Source organism: Chamaea fasciata, unplaced genomic scaffold (assembly GCF_029207755.1).
Source record: "Chamaea fasciata isolate MVZ Bird 193981 ecotype frontalis unplaced genomic scaffold, bChaFas1.0.hap1 SCAF_620, whole genome shotgun sequence".
NCBI lineage: Eukaryota > Metazoa > Chordata > Aves > Passeriformes > Sylviidae > Chamaea > Chamaea fasciata.
The window spans coordinates 32,896-52,385 of NW_027094705.1; the positions used below are offsets into that span (position 1 = coordinate 32,896).

A 19,490-nucleotide genomic window follows, 5' to 3' on the forward strand; every position below is an offset into this window, starting at 1 on the left:
CTCCTGTTGGGATTTTGAGATTTCCCGTTGGGATTTGGGCAATTCCTGTTGGGATTTTGAGATTTCCTGTTGGGATTTGGGCAACTCCTGTTGGGATTTTGAGATTTCCCGTTGGGACTTTGGGAATTCCTGTTGGGATTTGGGCAATTCCTGTTGGAATTTTGAGATTTCCTGTTGGGATTTTGAGATTTCCCGTTGGGATTTTGAGATTTCCCGTTGGGATTTTGAGATTTCCCATTGGGATTTTGGGAATTCCTGTTGGGATTTTGAGATTTCCCGTTGGGATTTTGAGATTTCCCGTTGGGATTTTGGGAATCCCCGTTGGGATTTGGGCAACTCCTGTTGGGATTTTGGGAATTTCTTTTGGGAATTCTCATTGGGATTTTGAGATTTCCTGTTGGGATTTTGGGAATCCCCTTTGGGATCTGGGCAACCCCCGTTGGGATTTTGGGAATTCCCATCGGGCTCTCACCGCGTCTCCACGGTGAATTTGTTGGGTTGGTTGGTGGTGCCGCTCTGGATGCCGGGGCCGTGCACCCGCACCCGCGTGGGGTCACAGCCCTCGGTGACGGGGACACGGAACGGGCTCAGCGGCACCGGGGACCCCCCGTAGGTCACGTCCACCGTGTGCAGGCCTGGGAGGGGACAGGGCACCTCAAATCCAACAAATATCCCACCAAATCCAACCAAATCCCACCCCAAGTCCCCCAAAGTCCCCCAAATCCCTTAGAATCCCTCAAAACCCACCAAAAATCCCCCCAAAATCCCTCAAAATCCCCCCGAATGCTACAAAATCATCTCAAATCCCTCAAAATCTCTCCAAGTCCCCACAAAATCTTTTCAGAATTCCTCAAAGTCGCCCCATAGCCTACAAAATCCCTCAAAGTTTCCCACGAAAAGACCTCGAAATTCCCCTGAAGTTCTCCCAAACGCCCCCCAAACCCCGGGCGCGCTCACCCTCCTCGTAGGGCGTGTACTCCACGTGGTAGGTGCCGTCACCCCGGTCCTCCACGAAGGTCTCGGTGACGTTTCCGGAGGGGTTGGACACCAGGGCCTTGACATGGGGACCCCCGGCCTTGGCCACGGCCCGGGCATCCACCTCGAACTCGGTCACGGCCTCGCGGAACACGCCTGGGGCGGGAAACGGGGTTGGGGTGAACGGGGTCGTCTTCCAACCCAACTGGACCCAAGTGAACCCAACCCAGCTCATCTCAACTCATCCCAACCCAACTCATCTCAACCCAATCCAACTCAACCCAACCAACCCAACTCAACTCATCCCAACCCAATCCAACTCAACTCAACCAACCCAACTCATCCCAACCCAACCCAATCCAACTCAACCCAACCAACCCAACCCAACTCATCCCAACCCAACCCAATCCAACTCAACTCAACCCAACCAACCCAAACCAACTCATCCCAACTCAACTGAACTCAGTTCAACCCAATCCAACTCAACCCAACCAACCCAACCCAACTCATCCCAACCCAACCCAATCCAACTCAACCCAACCAACCCAACCCAACTGAACTCAGTTCAACCCAACCCAACTCAACTCAATTCAACCCAACCAACCCAACCCAACTGAACTCAGTTCAACCCAACCCAACTCAACTCAATTCAACCCAACCAACCCAATCCAACTCATCCCAACCCAACCAAACCAAACCCCTCCCAACTCAACCCATCCCATCCTCTTCCAACTCAACCCAACCCAACTCATCCCAACTCAACTCGTCCAAACCCAACCCAACCCCTCCACCCCATCCCAAACTCACCCTTCCCCTCCACGCCGGGCCCGTACACCTTGACCCCGGCCGTATCCACGGCGGCCGGCGCCGGCTCCACGCGCACGGTGCTGGGGAAGTGCGGCACGGGCTGCCCGCCATACTCCACGGTGACGGTGTGCACGCCGGCGCTGCGCGGCGTGTAGGCGATGGTGTAAATGCCGTCGCCGTTCTCCTCCACCCTCACGTCCGCCCGCGCCCCGGCCTCCGAGGCGATGCCGATGGTCAGCTCGGCCGTGCCCGCCCGGCTGCAGTCCACCCGGAACCGGCCCGGCTGGCCGGCCGTGGCCTTCTCCAGCCCCGGCCCTTCGCAGGTGACCTTGGAAGGGTCGAACTGCGGCCGGATGGGGGCGCGGAAAGGCGAGCCCGGGATGTGAGCGCCGGCGAAGAGGATGTTGATGTTGTAGTCGCCGGGCTCCGTGGGCAGGTAGGACACGGAGCAGGTGCCGTCGCCGTTGTCCTGGCACTCGATCTTGGCCTCGCAGGGCCCCTCCACGGTCAGCCCCAAACCGCCCGTGCCGGCGCCTTTGGTGTCGATGGTGAACGGGGCTGGAACCCCCGCCAGGCCCCCCTGGAGACCGGGGCCGAAGGCGCGGACCTGGGGGATGGAAACGTTGGGATGGGATGAGTTGGGTGGGATCAGCTGGGTTCAGTTGGCATGCATTGGGTTGAGTTGGGTTGGGTTGGTTGGGATGAGCTGGGATGGGTTGAGTTGAGTTGGGTTGAGTGAGTTGAGTTGGTTGGGATGAGTTGGGTTGGGTTGGTATGGGTTGAGTTGGGTTGGTTGAGTTGGGTTGAGTGAGTTGAGTTGGTTGGGATGAGTTGGGTTGGATTGGTTGGGATGAGTTGGGTTTAGTGAGTTGAGTTGGGTTGGGTTGGATTGGTTGGGGTGAGTTGGGATGAGTTGGGATGGGTTGAGTTGGGTTGAGTGAGTTGAGTTGGGTTGGGTTGGATTGGTTGGGGTGAGTTGGGATGAGTTGGGATGGGTTGAGTTGGGTTGAGTGAGTTGAGTTGGGTTGGATTGGTTGGGATGAGTTGGGTTGGATTGGTTGGGATGAGTTGGGTTGAGTGAGTCGAGTTGGGTTGGGTTGGATTGGTTGGGATGAGTTGGGATGGGTTGGGATGGGTTGAGTTGGGTTGGTTGAGTTGGGTTGAGTGAGTTGAGTTGGATTGGATTGGTTGGGATGAGTTGGGATGGGTTGAGTTCGGTTGAGTGAGTTGAGTTGGGTTGAGTTGGATTGGTTGGGATGAGTTGGGATGAGTTGGGATGGGTTGAGTTGGGCTGGTTGAGTTGAGTTGGGGGTCCCAGGACCTCCACCCCCAGTTCTCCTGCACAAAACAACCCCAAACCCCCCTAAACCCCTTCCCCTGACCTTGGAGGGGTCCGTGGGCGGCACGGCCTCCACCGGGAAGGGGCTGCCGGGCACGGGGACGCCGTCGTAGGTGACCTCGACGCTGTGGGGACCCTCGTCCCGCGGCACGAAGCGCACGGCGCTGCTCTCGGGGGCCGGGCCCGGCTCCACCGTGCACGGGAGCACCTTGCGGGACGGCCCCAAAATGCGGGCGCCCACCTTGCCCTGACCCCCCGCGCCCTTGGCCTTCACCGTGAACTCCTGAGCCTTGCCCACCTCCAGCTCTGAGGGGGACACAAACGGGGGACGGGGGCACAGAGTTAGGGAGGGGAAACGAAATTGGGGAGGGGGAGAACCCAAATCCACCCCGGAACTGGGAGTGGGTCCTGAAATTGGGGAGGGGGATCCCAAAGTTCGGGAGCGGGAAAACCCAAATCCACCCTGAAATTGGGGGTGAGACCAGAAATTGGGGAGGGGGATCCCAAAATTGGGGAGGGGGAGAACCCAAATCCACCCCGAAACTGGGGGTGGGTCCTGAAATTGGGGAGGGGGATCCCAAAATTGGGGAGGGGGAGAACCCAAATCCACCCCGAAACTGGGGGTGGGTCCTGAAATTGGGGAGGGGGATCCCAAAATTGGGGAGGGGGAGAACCCAAATCCACCCCGGAACTGGGAGTGAGACCTGAAATTGGGGAGGGGGATCCCAAAATTGGGGAGGGGGCACAGAGTTAGGGAGGGGAAACGAAATTGGGGAGGGGGAGAACCCAAATCCACCCCGGAACTGGGAGTGGGTCCTGAAATTGGGGAGGGGGGATCCCAAAATTGGGGAGGGGGAGAACCCAAATCCACCCTGAAACTGGGAGTGAGACCTGAAATTGGGGAGGGGGATCCCAAAATTGGGGAGGGGGCACAGAGTTAGGGAGGGGAAACGAAATTGGGGAGGGGGAGAACCCAAATCCACCCCGGAACTGGGAGTGGGTCCTGAAATTGGGGAGGGGGATCCCAAAATTGGGGAGGGGGGAGAACCCAAATCCACCCCGAAACTGGGGGGTGAGACCTGAAATTGGGGAGGGGGATCCCAAAATTGGGGAGGGGGCACAGAGTTAGGGAGGGGAAACGAAATTGGGGAGGGGGAGAACCCAAATCCACCCCGGAACTGGGAGTGAGACCTGAAATTGGGGAGGGGGATCCCAAAATTGGGGAGGGGGAGAACCCAAATCCACCCTGAAACTGGGAGTGAGACCTGAAATTGGGGAGGGGGATCCCAAAATTGGGGAGGGGGAGAACCCAGATCCCAAAATCTGGGGGGGGAGGGGAAACCCGAAACTGGGGAAGGGTACACCAAACCCGAAATCAGGGCGTGCACCCCCAAAATCCAGCGGGAATTAGGGGAGGGGGGGATCCCAAAATTGACCACAGGGAACCCCCAACCCTCCCCCCGTGCCCCTCCTCCCCAAATCCCCCAAAATCCCCCCAAACCCTCGAGACCCCCTCCCCAAAAAAAAACCCCCTGGGGACCCCCCAGTTTCCCCCCTTACTGTCCGTCCAGGCCGGAGATTTTGATCTTGCCCAGGTCCAGCCCCGGGCTGACGCCGACGTTGAAGGGGCTCTTGGGGATGGGGGTCGCCCCCGTAGGTCACCGACACCCCCCAAATTACCCTGGGGGGGGCACAGAGGGGTCGGGGGGGGGCTGGGGATTGGGGGACCCCCCCCTCCCCACCTGAGATGTTCCAGGAGGGTTTGGGGGGGGGGGGCTGGTTTGGGGGTTTCAGGGGGTGTTTGGGGGTTTTTAGGGGTGCAGAGGCAGGTTTTTGGGGGGTTATTTTGGGGTTTGGGGGGGGGAGTTTGGGGTCACAGAGGCAGTTTTGGGGGGTTATTTCCAGTTTGGGGGGTGCCCCACCTGCTGCACAGGTGTGTAGGTGACGGTGTGGGTGGGTTTGGGGTCACAGAGGCAGTTTTTTGGGGTTTCAGGGGATGGTTTGGGGGGTTTTTGGGGTCACAGAAGCAGTTTTTTGGGGGTTATTTCGGGTTTTGGGGTGCCCCACCTGCTGCACAGGTGTGTAGGTGACGGTGTGGGTGGGTTTTGGGTCACAGATGCAGTTTTTGGGGTTTCAGGGGGTGGTTTGGGGGGTTTTTGGGGTCACAGAAGCAGTAGTTTTTGGGGGTTATTTCAGGTTTTGGGGTGCCCCACCTGCTGCACAGGTGTGTAGGTGACGGTGTGGGTGGGTTTGGGGGTTTCAGGGGGTGGTTTGGGGGGTTTTTGGGGTCACAGAAGCAGTTTTTGGGGGTTATTTCAGGTTTTGGGGTGCCCCACCTGCTGCACAGGTGTGTAGGTGACGGTGTGGGTGGGTTTGGGGTTTCAGGGGGTGGTTTTTGGGGTCACAGAGGATGTTTTGGGGTGCCCCACCTGCTGCACAGGTGTGTAGGTGACGGTGTGGGTGGGTTTGGGGGTTTCAGGGGGTGGTTTTTGGGGTCACAGAGGATGTTTTGGGGTGCCCCACCTGCTGCACAGGTGTGTAGGTGACGGTGTGGGTGGGTTTGGGGTTTCAGGGGGTGGTTTTTGGGGTCACAGAGGATGTTTTGGGGTGCCCCACCTGCTGCACAGGTGTGTAGGTGACGGTGTGAGTGCCGTCGTGGTTGTCGGTCACCTGCAGGTCCCTCACGGCCTCGCCCTTGCCCGGCCCCGTCACCTGCACGTCCAGGGCAGCCCTGCCCGCCCCCTTGGTGCTCACCGTGAACTGGGTGGGCTTGCCCAGCTCCACACCTGGGGGGGACCCCGAAACCCCGGTCAGACCCCCCCCCAAAAAACCCCAATTCCTCAAAGAATCCCCCCCAAAAAAACCCCAAATTCCCAAAACCCCTCCCAACCCCATCCAGACTCTCCTGGGAGCTGAGCCTGGGATCCCCAAAACCCCCCCAATTCCCCCCCCCCACCCAGGACCCCCAAATTCCCTCCCCAGCCCCCCTTGGGACCCCCCCCCGAGCCCCCCGAAGCCCCCAGACCCACCGGAGCGGCTCAGGCCGGGCCCCTCGGCCTTGACCTTGCTGGCGTCGTGGGCCGGGTCCACCTTGACCCTGATGGGGCTGCTGGGGGTGGCCTGGGGGGGACAGCGGGGTCAGGGACCCCCCGAGACCCCCCGAGACCCCCAGAGACCCCCCAGAGACCCCCCGAGACCCCCAGAGACCCCCTGAGACCCCCTGAGACCCCCAGAGACCCCCCAAGACCCCACAGAGACCCCCAGAGACCCCCTGAGACCCCCAGAGACCCCCTGAGACCCCCTGAGACCCCCAGAGACCCCCCAGAGACCCCCAGAGACCCCCCAGAGACCACCCTGACCCTGATGGGGCTGCTGGGGGTGGCCTGGGGGGGACAGTGGAGTCAGGGACCCCCAGAGACCCCCCAGAGACCCCTCGAGACCCCCAGAGACCCCCTGAGACCCCCAGAGACCCCCAGAGACCCCCAGAGACCACCCTGACCCTGACGGGGCTGCTGGGGGTGGCCTGGGGGGGGACAGCGGGGTCAGGGACCCCCCCCCAAAGACCCCAGAGACCACCCCCAACATCCCCAGAGATCACTGAGACCACCAGAGATCCTCAGAGACCCCCAGAGACGCCCAAGACCACCCAGAGACCCTCAAGATCACTCTGAGACCCCCCCCAAGCCCACCTGAAGCCCCCAGCCCCACCTGTCCGGCAAAGAGCACCATGATGGTGTGGGACCCACTGACCCCAAAATCCCCCAAACCCCCCAAACCCCCCAGCCCTCCTGAAGCCCCCAAAGCCCCCCAGTGCCCCCAAGCCCACCCGACCCCCCCAAGCCCACCTGAAGCCCCCAGCCCCACCTGTCCGGCGAAGAGCACCATGACAGTGTGGGACCCACTGACCCCAAAATCCCCCCAAACCCCCCCAGCCCTCCTGAAGCCCCCAAAGCCCCCCAGTGCCCCCAAGCCCAGCCGACCCCCCCCAAGCCCACCTGAAGCCCCCAGCCCCACCTGTCCGGCGAAGAGCACCATGATGGTGTGCAGCCCGGCGCCCCGGGGCGTGTATTTCACCGTGAACGTGTCGTTGTCGTTCCTGATGATGTCGAAGTCCAGGTCGGCCTCGGCCGGGCCCACCACGCCCGGGGCGCACTTGATCCCGATGCTGACGTCACCTGGGGAGGGGGGGAGGACACGGGGGGGGGGGGGGGGGGTCAGGGACCCCCAAAATCTCGGGGGGATTCAGCAAAACCACGAACTGACCCCCAAATCCCTCCCAAATGCCCCCAGAGACCTCCAGAGCCCCCCAAATTCTCCCCAGAGCCCCCAAACTCCCCTCAGAGACCTTCAGAGCCCCCTAAATCCTCCCCAGAGCCCCCCAAATGCCCCCCATATCCCCCAAATCCCCCCAGACCCTCCCAGATCCCCCCCAGACCCTTCCAGAGCCCCCCAAATCCCCCCAGACCCTCCCAGATCCCCCCCAGATCCTCCCAGATCCCCCCAGATCCCCCCCATATCCCCCAAATCCCCCCCAGACCCTCCCAGACCCCCCCAAATCCCCCCCAGACCCTCCCAGAGCCCCCCAAATCCCCCCCAGACCCTCCCAGATCCCCCCAAATCCCCCCAGACCCTCCCAGATCCCCCCAAATCCCCCCCAGACCCTCCCAGATCCCCCCAAATCCCCCCCCAGACCCTCCCAGATCCCCCCAAATCCCCCCCAGACCCTCCCAGACCCCCCCCCAAATCCCCCCCAGACCCTCCCAGATCCCCCCCAGACCCTCCCAGACCCCCCCAAATCCCCCCCCAGACGCTCCCAGAGCCCCCCAAATCCCCCCCCAGACCCCCCCAGAGCCCCCCGGCTCCCCCCCAGCCCACCCTGGCCGGCCTCGGTGCAGTCCACGGTGAAGAAGGTCGGCTCCAGCGCCTTGAGCCCCGTCTTGGCCACGCCCGGCCCGAAAACCTTCACCTTGTGGGGGTGACTGCCAGCCCCCACCCCCACCTGCGGGGAAACGGGGTCAGGGGGGCGCCCCAAAAACCGGGGGGGCACCCCCAGACACAAATTCAGAACCTAAAAACCCCCCAAAAAAAGGTTTGAAAACACAAAAACCCCACAGGATTTAGGATCCCCTGAGGAGCCCAGAACCACCAAAATTGGGGTTGAGACCCCAAAAGTGGGGCTGGGACCCCCAAAAGTGGGGCTGGGACCCCCAAAAGTGGGGCTGGGATCCCCTCAAGGAAATCAGGACCACCCAACCCCAAAATTCGGGCTCCCACCTCACCCCAAAAGGGATTTTTGGGACATTTATCTGTGCCAGACCCCCCAAAATCCCAATTTTTGGGGTTTTTTGGGACATTTATCCCCCCCAGAATCCCAATTTTTGGGGTTTTTTGTGACATTTATCCCCCCCAGAATCCCAATTTTTGGTTTTTTTTGTGACATTTATCCTCCCCAGACTCCCAATTTTTGGGGTTTTTTGGGACATTTATCCCCCCCAAACCCCCCAGAATCCCAATTTTGGGGGTTTTTTGGGACATTCAGCCCCCCCAACTCCCCACTGGGGGCTCCCCTCACCCGGAAGGGGCTCTGGGGGATGTTGACGCCCCCCCAGGACACCATGGCCGTGTGTTTCAGCGCTTTTTTGGGGGTGTAGGAGCAGCTGAAGGTCCCGTTCCCGTTGTCCTTCACCGCCACGTCCACGGGGCTCCCCTCAGCGTCCTGGGGGAGCCCGAAAAAGGGGGGTCAGGACCCCCAAAACCCACCCCCAAATCCCCCCGAAAATCTGACGGGGATCGGCCTCAAAAATGCTTTGGGGACGTCCAGAGCGTTCCCAAAAATCAGCTGAGACTCCCCAAAACCTTTCAAATCTCCCCCAAAATGCCCCAAAACCGCTCTCAAACCCCCCAAACCCCTCTCAAACGCCCCCAAATCCCCCAAATTCCTCTCAAACCTCCCCAATTCCTCTCAATCCCCCCCCAAATCCCCCAAATTCCTCTCAATCCTCCCCAAATCCCCCAAATTCCTCTCAAATCCCCCAAATTCCTCTCAAACCCCCCAAATTCCTCTCAATCCCCCCCCAAATCCCCCAAATTCCTCTCAATCCCCCCCCAAATCCCCCAAATTCCTCTCAATCCCTCCCAAATCCCCCAAATTCCTCTCCAACCCCCCCAAATCCCCCAAATTCCTCTCAATCCCTCCCAAACCCCCCAAATTCCTCTCAATCCCCCCCAAATTCCTCTCAATCCCCCCCAAATCCCCCAAATTCCTCTCAATCCCTCCCAAATCCCCCAAATTCCTCTCAATCCCCCCCAAATTCCTCTCAATCCCCCCCAAACCCCCCACATTCCTCTCCAACCCCCCAAACCTTGCCCCAAATCCCTCTCTAACCTCCTGAAATCCTTCCCAAATCCCCCCCCCCCCCAAAAATCCCAAACAACTCCCAAAACTCCCCAAATCCAAATTCCCGAAATGTCCCACCTGCCCTTTGAGGTTTTCCTCCCCGCCAAACCCCGCCCCAAACCCTCCTAAAATCCCCCTTAAACTCCCCAAAACCGCCTGAAATGCCCCCAAAATCCCCCCAAATTCCCAACCCCAAATTCCCAAAACTCCAAAAAACTTTCCCAAAACTCTCCAAATTCCCACCCGCGTTTGCACTTGGAGGTTCCCCCTTCCCTCCAACCCATCCCAAACACCCCCAAATCCCCTCTAAACCCCCCAAATTCCCCAAATTCCCGAGATCCCCAAAAAAGTCCCGGAATTCCTGGAATCCCCACCTGCATCTGCACCCTGAGGTTCCCTTTGCCGCCGTGTTTGGCGTCCACGGTGAACTCGGTGGGTTTGTTCAGCACCACCCCCGAGGGCTCCAGCCCCGGGCCCTGCGCCTTCACCTGGGGGAAAATCCGGGAAAAAAATCAGGGAAAATATCCGGGAGAATATCGGCGAAAATTCGGGAAAATTCTAAAACACTGAGGCGGGATTTTGGGGGGATTTGGGGTGGGATTTGGGGGAACTGGGGTGGGATTTTGGGGGATTTGGGGCGGGATTTGGGGTGGGATTTGGGGCAGGATTTTGGGGGATTTGGGGCGGGATTTTGGGGGATTTGGGGCAGAATTTGGGCAGGATTTGGGGTATTTTGGGCAGGATTTTGGGGCAGGATTTGGGGCAGGATTTGGGATATTTTGGGCAGGATTTTGGGGCAGGATTTTGGGGCAGGATTTGGGATATTTTGGGCAGGATTTGGGATATTTTGGGCAGGATTTTGGGGCAGGATTTGGGGCAGGATTTGGGATATTTTGGGCAGGATTTTGGGGCAGGATTTTGGGGCAGGATTTGGGATATTTTGGGCAGGATTTTGGGGCAGGATTTGGGGGCAGGATTTGGGATATTTTGGGCAGGATTTGGGATATTTTGGGCAGGATTTTGGGGCAGGATTTTGGGGTATTTTGGGCAGGATTTTGGGGCAGGATTTGGGGCAGGATTTTGGGGGATTTGGGGCAGGATTTGGGATATTTTGGGCAGGATTTGGGGCAGGATTTGGGGCAGGATTTGGGATATTTTGGGCAGGATTTGGGATATTTTGGGCAGGATTTTGGGGCAGGATTTGGGGCAGGATTTGGGATATTTTGGGCAGGATTTGGATATTTTGGGCAGGATTTTGGGGCAGGATTTGGGGCAGGATTGGGATATTTTGGGCAGGATTTTGGGGCAGGATTTGGGGCAGGATTTGGGATATTTTGGGCAGGATTTTTGGGGCAGGATTTTGGGGCAGGATTTGGGATATTTTGGGCAGGATTTGGGATATTTTGGGCAGGATTTTGGGGCAGGATTTGGGGCAGGATTTGGGATATTTTGGGCAGGATTTTGGGGCAGGATTTTGGGGCAGGATTTGGGATATTTTGGGCAGGATTTGGGATATTTTGGGCAGGATTTTGGGGCAGGATTTTGGGGGATTTGGGGCAGGATTTTGGGGTATTTTGGGCAGGATTTGGGGCAGGTTTGGGCAGGATTTTGGGTTCTTTTGGGCAGGATTTGGGGCAGGATTTGGGGCAGGATTTGGGATATTTTGGGCAGGATTTGGGGCAGGATTTTGGGGCAGGATTTTGGGTTCTTTTGGGCAGGATTTGGGGTCCATCCCACCTTCTCAGGGAAGCAGTCGTTGCTCTGGGGCCGGATCTCGGCCATGAAGGGGCTGCCCCTGATGTCGGCGCCGTCACACAGCACGTGCACGGCGTAGAGCCCCGGCTCCTGCGGCCAGTACCGCACCCGGCCCGAGCCGTCCCCGCCGTCCTCGCACTCCAGCCGGGCCTGAGAGGGGCCCTCCACGGAGAACCCTGCGGGGACACGGGGAGCGGGGTGAGGAAACTGAGATTCGGTGAGAAATCTGGGGGAAAACCAGGATTTGGGGGTGAAAATCCCAAAATCAGTGACAGGAAACCCAAATCCACAGAGAAATCGGGGGGGGGGGGAAATGGGGTTTGGGGCTGAGAGAAACGAAATTCCGTGTGGGAATCCTCCAAAAATCCCTCCCCAAAATCCTCCCCAAACCTCCCTGAAATTACCCAAATCTCACCCAAATCCCCCCAAACCTCCCTGCAATCGCCCAAAATTCCCCCAAATCCCAATTTCCCCCCCCCAAATCTCCCCAAACCTCTCTGAAATCCCAAAAAATCCTCTCAAATCCCCCCAAATCCCAATTTTCCACCCCAAACCTCCCCAAACCTCTCTGAAATCACCAAAAAATCCTCTCAAATCCCCCCTAATCCAATTTCCCACCCCAAATCTCCCCAAACCTCTCTGAAATCCCCAAAAAATCCTCTCAAATCCCCCAAATCCCAATTTTCCCACCCCAAATCTCCCCAAACCTCTCTGAAATCCCAAAAAATCCTCTCAAATCCCCCCAAATCCCAATTTCCCCCCCAAATCTCCCCAAACCTCTCTGAAATCCCCAAAAAATCCTCTCAAATCCCCCCAAATCCCAATTTTCCACCCCAAACCTCCCCAAACCTCTCTGAAATCACCAAAAAATCCTCTCAAATCCCCCCAAAATCCCAATTTTCCACCCCAAACCTCCCCAAACCTCTCTGAAATCCCCCAAATCCCCCAAATCCCTCCCGGCGCCCCCCGAAGCCCCCCCAGTCCCGCTCACCGAGGGTCCCCACGTCGTCCCCGATGGCCTCGACCATGAAATCCGCGGCTTTCCCGGCCACTCCGCCCTCCAGCCCCGGCCCCAGGCCCGGACCCGGGGGGTGCCACCCTCGGGGGCCACCGTCACCTCGAACGGGCTGGGGGGACACGGCACGGGCTCAGAGACACCCCAAAACCCCCCAAAAAACAACCCCGAAACCCTCCTGAAGACGGCCCCAAAAATGGCCCCAAAACCATCAAAAACGGCCCCAAAACCTCCAAAAAATTGCCCCGAAAGCCGCCCCAAAGAAACCCCCCGAAAACAGCTCCGAAAAACCCGAAAAACGGCCCCAAAACCCCAGAAAACAGCCCCAAACCAGCGCCCCAAAAAACCAGAAACGGCCCCCAAAAGTGGCCCCAAAAACCCCAAATTGTCACCAGTGGTGCCCCAGTCCCCTCCCAGTCCAATCCCAGTCCCCCCCAGTCCCTCCCAGTCCAATCCCAGTTCCCCCAGTCCCATCCCAGTCCCCTCCAGTCCCATCCCAGTCCCCCCAGTCCAACCCCAGTCCCCCCAGTCCCTCCCAGTCTCCCCAGTCCCCCCCAGTCCCCCCAGTCCCCCCAGTCCCCCCCAGTCCAAACCAGTCCCCCAGTCCCCCCCAGTCCTCCCAGTCCCCCCCAGTCCTCCCCAGTCCCCCCCAGTCCAAACCAGTCCCCCAGTTCCCCCCAGTCCCCCCAGTCCCCCCCAGTCCCCCCAGTCCTCCCAGTCCCCCCCAGTCCAAACCAGTCCCCAGTTCCCCCAGTCCCCCAGTTCCCCCCAGTCCCCCCAGTCCCCCAGTCCCCCCCAGTCCTCCCAGTCCCCCCAGTCCAAACCAGTCCAAACCAGTCCCTCCCAGTCCCCCCCAGTCCTCCAGTCCCCCCAGTCCCCCCCAGTCCCCCCAGTCCCCCCCAGTCCCCCCAGTCCCCCCAGTCCCCCCAGTCCCTCCCAGTCCAAACCAGTCCAAACCAGTCCCCCCAGTCCCCCAGTCCCGGGCGGTACCTGCGGGGCACGTGCTGCCCGCCCCAGGTGACGGCCACGCTGTAGTTCCCCGGGCACGGTGGGGAAATACTCGACCCCAAAGGTTCCGTCCCCCAAATCCTTCATCTTCACCGGCTCGGGCCCCTCTGGGGGCGAAACTCGGGATTAACCCCGGGAATCGCCCCCCAAAAACCGGGAATCGTCCCAAAAAACCGGGAATCGCCCCCAAAAAACCGGGAATTCCCCCCAAAAAACGGGAATTCCCCCCCCAAAACAACGGGAATTCCCCCCAAAAAACGGGAATTCCCCCCAAAAAACGGGAATTCCCCCCCCAAAACAACGGGAATCCCCCCAAAAAAACGGGAATTCCCCCCAAAAAAACGGGAATTCCCCCAAAAAACCGGGAATTCCCCCCCAAAACAACGGGAATTCCCCCCAAAAAACCGGGAATTCCCCCCAAAAAATGGGAATTCCCCCCCCAAAAAACGGGAATTCCCCCACAAAAAAGCGGAACACCCCCCTCAACCCCCTCCAAAACCCTTCAAAAACCTCTCCAATCCCCCAAAACTCCCTCAAACTCCCCCCAAACCCCCTCCCCGAACTCAGGGACCCCCTCCCCAAATTCACAGCCCCCTCCCCAATTTTGGGCCCCCCCCGCACTCACTGGGTCCCTCCTCAAGTCCCTAAACCCCCCTCAAATCCCCCTCAAATCCCCCTCAAATCCCCCAAAACTCCCTCAAACACCCCCCAAACCCCTCCCCGAACTCAGGGACCCCCTCCCCGATTTCAGAGCCCCCCTCCCCAAATTCGACCCCCCCAGCACTCACTGGGCCCCTCCTCAAGTCCCTAAATCCCCCTCAAATCCCCCTCAAATCCCCAAAACTCCCTCAAACACCCCCCAAACCCCCTCCCCGAACTCAGGGACCCCCTCCCCAAATTCACAGCCCCCCTCCCCAATTTTGGGCCCCCCCCGCACTCACTGGGTCCCTCCTCAACTCCCTAAATCCCCCTCAAATCCCCCTCAAATCCCCCAAAACTCCCTCAAACACCCCCCAAACCCCCTCCCCGAACTCAGGGACCCCCTCCCCAAATTCCAGCGCCCCCCCCGCACTCACTGGGCCCCTTGACGGTGACCTTGAGGTCGCCGCTGCCGCCGCCCTTGGTGTAGACCTTGAACTGGGCGCTCTCGTTGACGCGGAGCCCCTTGGGCTGCAGCCCCGGCCCTCGGCACGCACCGCCCCGGGATTGCAGGCTGGGGGGACAGCGCGGGGTTAGGGACCCCGAAACACCCAGCCAGGGGTGCGGAGAGAAAAAAAAACCAAAAAAAACAAAAAACCGGGAAATAAAACTAGAGGGAAAAAGGAAAAGAAAAAAAAAGGGAATAAAAATTAAAAAAAAAAAAGGAAAATTAAAAAGAGAAAAAAGGAAAAAAAAAAAAAAAGAAAAAGGGGAAAAGAAAAAGCAATGGGGAAATTTAAAAAGAAAATCAGGAAAAAAAAAGGGAAAATAAAAGAAAGAAAAAGGGGAAATAAAAAGAAATGAAAAAAAAATCAGGAAGAAAAAGGGAAAATAAAAGAAAGAAAAAGGGGAAATAAAAAAAAAGGAATGGGAAAATAGATTTTATAAAAAGCAATGGGGAAATTAAAAAAAAAGGGAAAATATATTAAAAAAGGGAAAATAAATTTAAAAAAAACCAGGAAAATTCTCCCTTCCCCCCCCCTAAAAAAAAAACCAGGAAAATCCGTTGCAAAGAAACCCAGAAAATACATTTTTTTAAAAAAGGAAAATTTTAAAAAAAAAAGGAAAATAAAAAAAAGAGGGGGAAATAAATTAAAAAAAAAAAAAACGGGAAAATCCCCCCCCCCCAAAAAAAACCCCATGAAAATAATAATAAAAAAGAGAAAATAAAGAAAACCACGGGGAAAATCCGCCCCGAAAAACCAGGAAAATCCCAAAAAACAAACCCTGGGGAAATCAAAAATAAAAGGGAAAATAAAATTTTAAAAAAAAGAAAAAGAAAAATCCCCCCAAAAAATACCCCAGAGAAAATAAAATACAAAATATAAAATATGAAACATAAAATAAAAATGAAATGAAATGAAATGAAATGGAATGAAATGAAATGAAATGAAATGAAATGAAATGAAATGAAATGAAATGAAATGAAATAAAATAAAATAAACAGGAAAATCCCCCCAACAAACCCACACGGGAACACACAAAAATAAAGGTGGAAGAGGAGAAGGAGAAGGAGGGGGGAGGGGTCCTGGAGGGGAATTTTGGGGCGGGGGAAAGATCAAGGGAAGGCGCAGCCCCCCCCAAACCCCCCCCGGGTCAGGGATCCCCAAAAATCCAGAGGAAATCCCAAAAAATCCCCGGGAATCCCAAAAAACCCCCAACCCCCCCCCCAAAAATCCTTCCGGGGGGAGGAAGGGGCGAAGGTCGGGAGCCCCCATCGGTCACTGGGGGGACTGGGGGGGGGGTCGGGGGGGTCGTTTGGGGTCGTTTGGGGTCGTTGGGGGTCGTTTGGGGGTCGTTTGAGGGTCGTTTGGGGGTTTGGGGGTCGTTTGGGGGTCGTTTGGGGTTGGTTTGGGGTCGTTTGGGGGTCGTTTGGGGTCGTTTGGGGTCGTTGGGGGTCGTTTGGGGTCGTTTGGGGTTGTTTGGGGTCGTTTGGGGGTCGTTGGGGGTCGTTGGGGGTCGTTGCGGGTCATTTGGGGGTCGTTTGGGGGTCGTTTGGGGTCGTTGGGGATCGTTTGGGGGTCGTTTGGGGTCGTTTGGGGTCGTTTGGGGTCGTTGGGGTCGTTGGGGGTCGTTGGGGGTCGTTGCGGGTCGTTTGGGGGTCGTTTGGGGTCGTTTGGGGTCGTTGGGGGTCGTTTGGGGTCGTTGGGGGTCGTTGCGGGTCGTTGCGGGGTCGTTTGGGGGTCGTTTGGGGTCGTTTGGGGTCGTTGGGGGTCGTTTGGGGTCGTTTGGGGTCGTTGGGGGTCGTTTGGGGTCGTTTGGGGGTCGTTTGGGGTTGGTTTGGGGTCGTTTGGGGGTCGTTGGGGTCGTTGGGGGTCGTTGCGGGTCATTTGGGGTCGTTTGGGGTCGTTTGGGGTCGTTGGGGGGTCGTTTGGGGTCGTTTGGGGTCGTTTGGGGGTCGTTTTGGGGGTTTGGGGTCGTTTGGGGTTGTTTGGGGTCGTTTGGGGGTCGTTTGGGGGGTCGTTTGGGGGTTTGGGGTCGTTTGGGGTCGTTTGGGGTCGTTTGGGGGTCGTTGGGGGTCGTTGGGGGTCGTTTGGGGGTCGTTTGAGGGTCGTTTGGGGGTTTGGGGTCGTTTGGGGGTCGTTTGGGGGGTCGTTTGAGGGTCGTTTGGGGGTTTGGGGTCGTTTGGGGGTCGTTTGGGGTTGGTTTGGGGTCGTTTGGGGTTGTTTGGGGTCGTTTTGGGGGTCGTTTGGGGTCGTTGGGGGTCGTTTGGGGTCGTTTGGGGTTCGGGGGAGGGGGTTTGGGGTTTTGGGACCCCCCCACCCCCCCAGGACCCCCCTCACCGTCAGTGGGGGTCCCCGCGAGGCCCCGGGCGGCGCTTCCGGGACACAGGGACAGACACCGGGACAGAGGGACGGACAGAGGGACAGGAGGGGACAGAGGGACAGGAAGGGACAGACGGACACAGGGACAGAGAGAGAGAAAAGCAAAGTCACGGGGAGGGGTCTCAGGACCCCCCCCCAAAAGCAGCGACAGCCCCGGAGCCCCCAAAGGGCCCAGGAGAGCAGATGAGACCCCGGAGACCCCCCGGGGGACCCCGAAACTGGGGAGGGGACAGAGGACCCCCGAGAGGAGAGGACCCCCAGACTGCGGGGGATGGGAGCACAGAGACCCCCAAAATTGGGGAGGGGGGACAGAGACCCCCAGACTGCGGGGGATGGGAGCACAGAGACCCCAAAATTGGGGAGGGGGGACAGAGACCCCCAGGACTGGGGGGGATTGGAGCACAGAGACCCCAAAATTGGGGAGGGGGGACAGAGACCCCCAGACTGGGGGGGCTGGAACACACAGACCCCCCGATTTTGGATGGTGGGGGGGGTTTGAAGGACAGAGACCCCCGAATTGGGGGAGGGGGGACAGAGACCCCCGAATTGGTGGGGTTTAGAGCACAGAGACCCCAAATTGGGGACAGCAAAGGACAAAGCCCCCAGATCCGAGGGGTGGGCACAGACCCCCCCCCCCGCCGGGTCCCCATTTGGGGAGGGGTCTCACCCTGGCCCACGGTGACGCTGAAGGGGCTGCGGGGGATGGGGACCCCCCCGAAGGTGACGTGCACCAGGTGGGGACCCTCGCTCTGGGGTTTGTAGGAGCAGCGGAAGCTGCCGGCCCCCCGGTCCTCCAGCACGGCCTCGGGGGTCCCGCGGCGCCCGCTGGGGTCCACGATGGAGACCCCCACCTCACCCGGGCCCGCGCCTGCAAAGGGATGGAGACCCCTCCTCAAATTCACCGAGAAAAGCCAAAAATCCCCAGGGGAATCCCAAAAATCCCCAGGGAAATCCCAAAACCCGCAGCGAACCCGCCCAAACTCCTTCCAGAGCCCTCAAACTCCCCCAAATCCCCCCCCCCCAAACCCCCTCAAATCCCCCCAGGACCCCCCAAACCCCCCCAGGACCCCCAAATCCCCCCCCGAACCCGCACAAATCTCCATCAATCCCCCCCAGCCTCCCCCAAAACCTCCCCCAAATCCCCCCCAGGACCCCCCAAAATCCCCCAAATCCCCCCAGGACCCCCCAAAATCCCCCCAACTCCCACCCACCGGCGGTGCAGATGTCAAAGTGTGTGCTCTTGTTGGCCAAACTCCCTCCTAAGACCCCCAAAACCCCCCCAAATCCCCCCCAGGACCCCCAAACCTCCCCAGGACCCCCCAAAACCCCCTCGGGATCCCCAAAACCCCCCAGGACCCCCCAAAATCCCCCCAACTCCCACCCACCGGCGGTGCAGATGTCAAAGTGTGTGCTCTTCTTGGCCAAACTCCCTCCTAAGACCCACAAAACCCCCCCAAATCCCCCCCAGGACCCCCAAACCTCCCCAGGACCCCCCCGAAACCCCCTCGGGACCCCCAAAACCCCCCAGGACCCCCCAAAATCCCCCCAACTCCCACCCACCGGCAGTGCAGATGTCAAAGTGTGTGCTCTTGTTGGCCAAACTCCTTCCTAAGACCCCCACAAAACCCCCCCAATCCCCCCCAGGACCCCCAAACCTCCCCAGGACCCCCCAAAACCCCCTCGGGACCCCCAAAACCCCCCAGGACCCCCCCAAAATCCCCCCAACTCCCCCTCACCGGCGGTGCAGATGTCAAAGTGCGTGCTCTTGTTGACCAAACCTCCTTCCTAAGACCCCCACAAAACCCCCCCCAAACCCCCCCCAGGACCCCCAAAACTCCCCCAAACTCTCTCAAATCCCCCCCCAAACCTCCCCAGGACCCCCCAAACCCCCCCGGGACCCCCCAGCTCCCACCCACCGGCGGTGCAGATGTCAAAGTGCGTGCTCTTGTTGGCCAAACTCCCTCCTAAGACCCCCACAAAACCCCCCCAGGACCACCAAAACTCCCCAAACTCTCTCAAATCCCCCCCCAAACCTCCCCAGGACCCCCCAAACCCCCCCGGGACCCCCCAGCTCCCACCCACCGGCGGTGCAGATGTCGAAGTGCGTGCTCTTGTTGGCCACGTTCCCCAGCGGCTCCAGCCCCGGCCCCGAGGCCGTGACCCGCCCGCGGCGTCGCCGGCCCGCCCGCCCCACCTGCACCTCGAAGGGGCTCTTGGCGATGTGCTGACCCGCGAACAGCACCGTCACCTGCGGGGGGACCCCCCCCAAAAAAAACCCGGGCTCACACCGGGGGACACCCCCCCAAAAAAAATCCCGGAGGAGAGGGGGAGAAACGGCGGCGATGGAAAGGGGAGGAGCGGCGTGGAAATGCCGCGGAAAACGCCCCAAGAATGGTTCAGAACGGCCAAAAATGGTTCGGAAATTCCTCCTAAATTAATCAGGACCCCCCAAAAAAATGAATGGGGACCCCAAAAAACGGAGGGAGGGACAGCCCCCGAAAAAAATCCCGGGAGAGATCGAGGGAGAAACGGAGGGGATGGAAAGGGGGGGAAGGAGCACAAAAATGCCCCGAAAATGCCCCAAAAAATGCTTCAGAACCCCCCTAGAAACATCCCCAAATGTCTTGAGGATTCCCAAAAATGAATCGGGACCCCAAAAAACCGGGGGGG

At 58.9% G+C, this 19,490-nt stretch overlaps 1 protein-coding gene across 1 annotated transcript in view; it reads right to left on the reverse strand.

The window, feature by feature from the left end:
* LOC136305750 (filamin-A-like) overlaps window positions 1-19,490 on the reverse strand; it is a 60,940-nt gene that overhangs the window by 32,889 nt on the left and 8,561 nt on the right. The window contains 22 exon segments of the mRNA XM_066209068.1: window positions 473-635; window positions 958-1,131; window positions 1,783-2,389; window positions 3,165-3,432; window positions 4,688-4,764; window positions 4,766-4,792; window positions 4,794-4,802; window positions 5,738-5,907; window positions 6,151-6,241; window positions 7,136-7,296; window positions 7,997-8,120; window positions 8,694-8,837; window positions 9,893-10,006; window positions 11,256-11,449; window positions 12,265-12,345; window positions 12,348-12,400; window positions 13,279-13,322; window positions 13,324-13,403; window positions 14,373-14,471; window positions 14,474-14,509; window positions 17,488-17,688; window positions 18,903-19,068. Of these exon segments, the coding sequence (XP_066065165.1) occupies window positions 473-635; window positions 958-1,131; window positions 1,783-2,389; window positions 3,165-3,432; window positions 4,688-4,764; window positions 4,766-4,792; window positions 4,794-4,802; window positions 5,738-5,907; window positions 6,151-6,241; window positions 7,136-7,296; window positions 7,997-8,120; window positions 8,694-8,837; window positions 9,893-10,006; window positions 11,256-11,449; window positions 12,265-12,345; window positions 12,348-12,400; window positions 13,279-13,322; window positions 13,324-13,403; window positions 14,373-14,471; window positions 14,474-14,509; window positions 17,488-17,688; window positions 18,903-19,068 (3,083 nt within the window).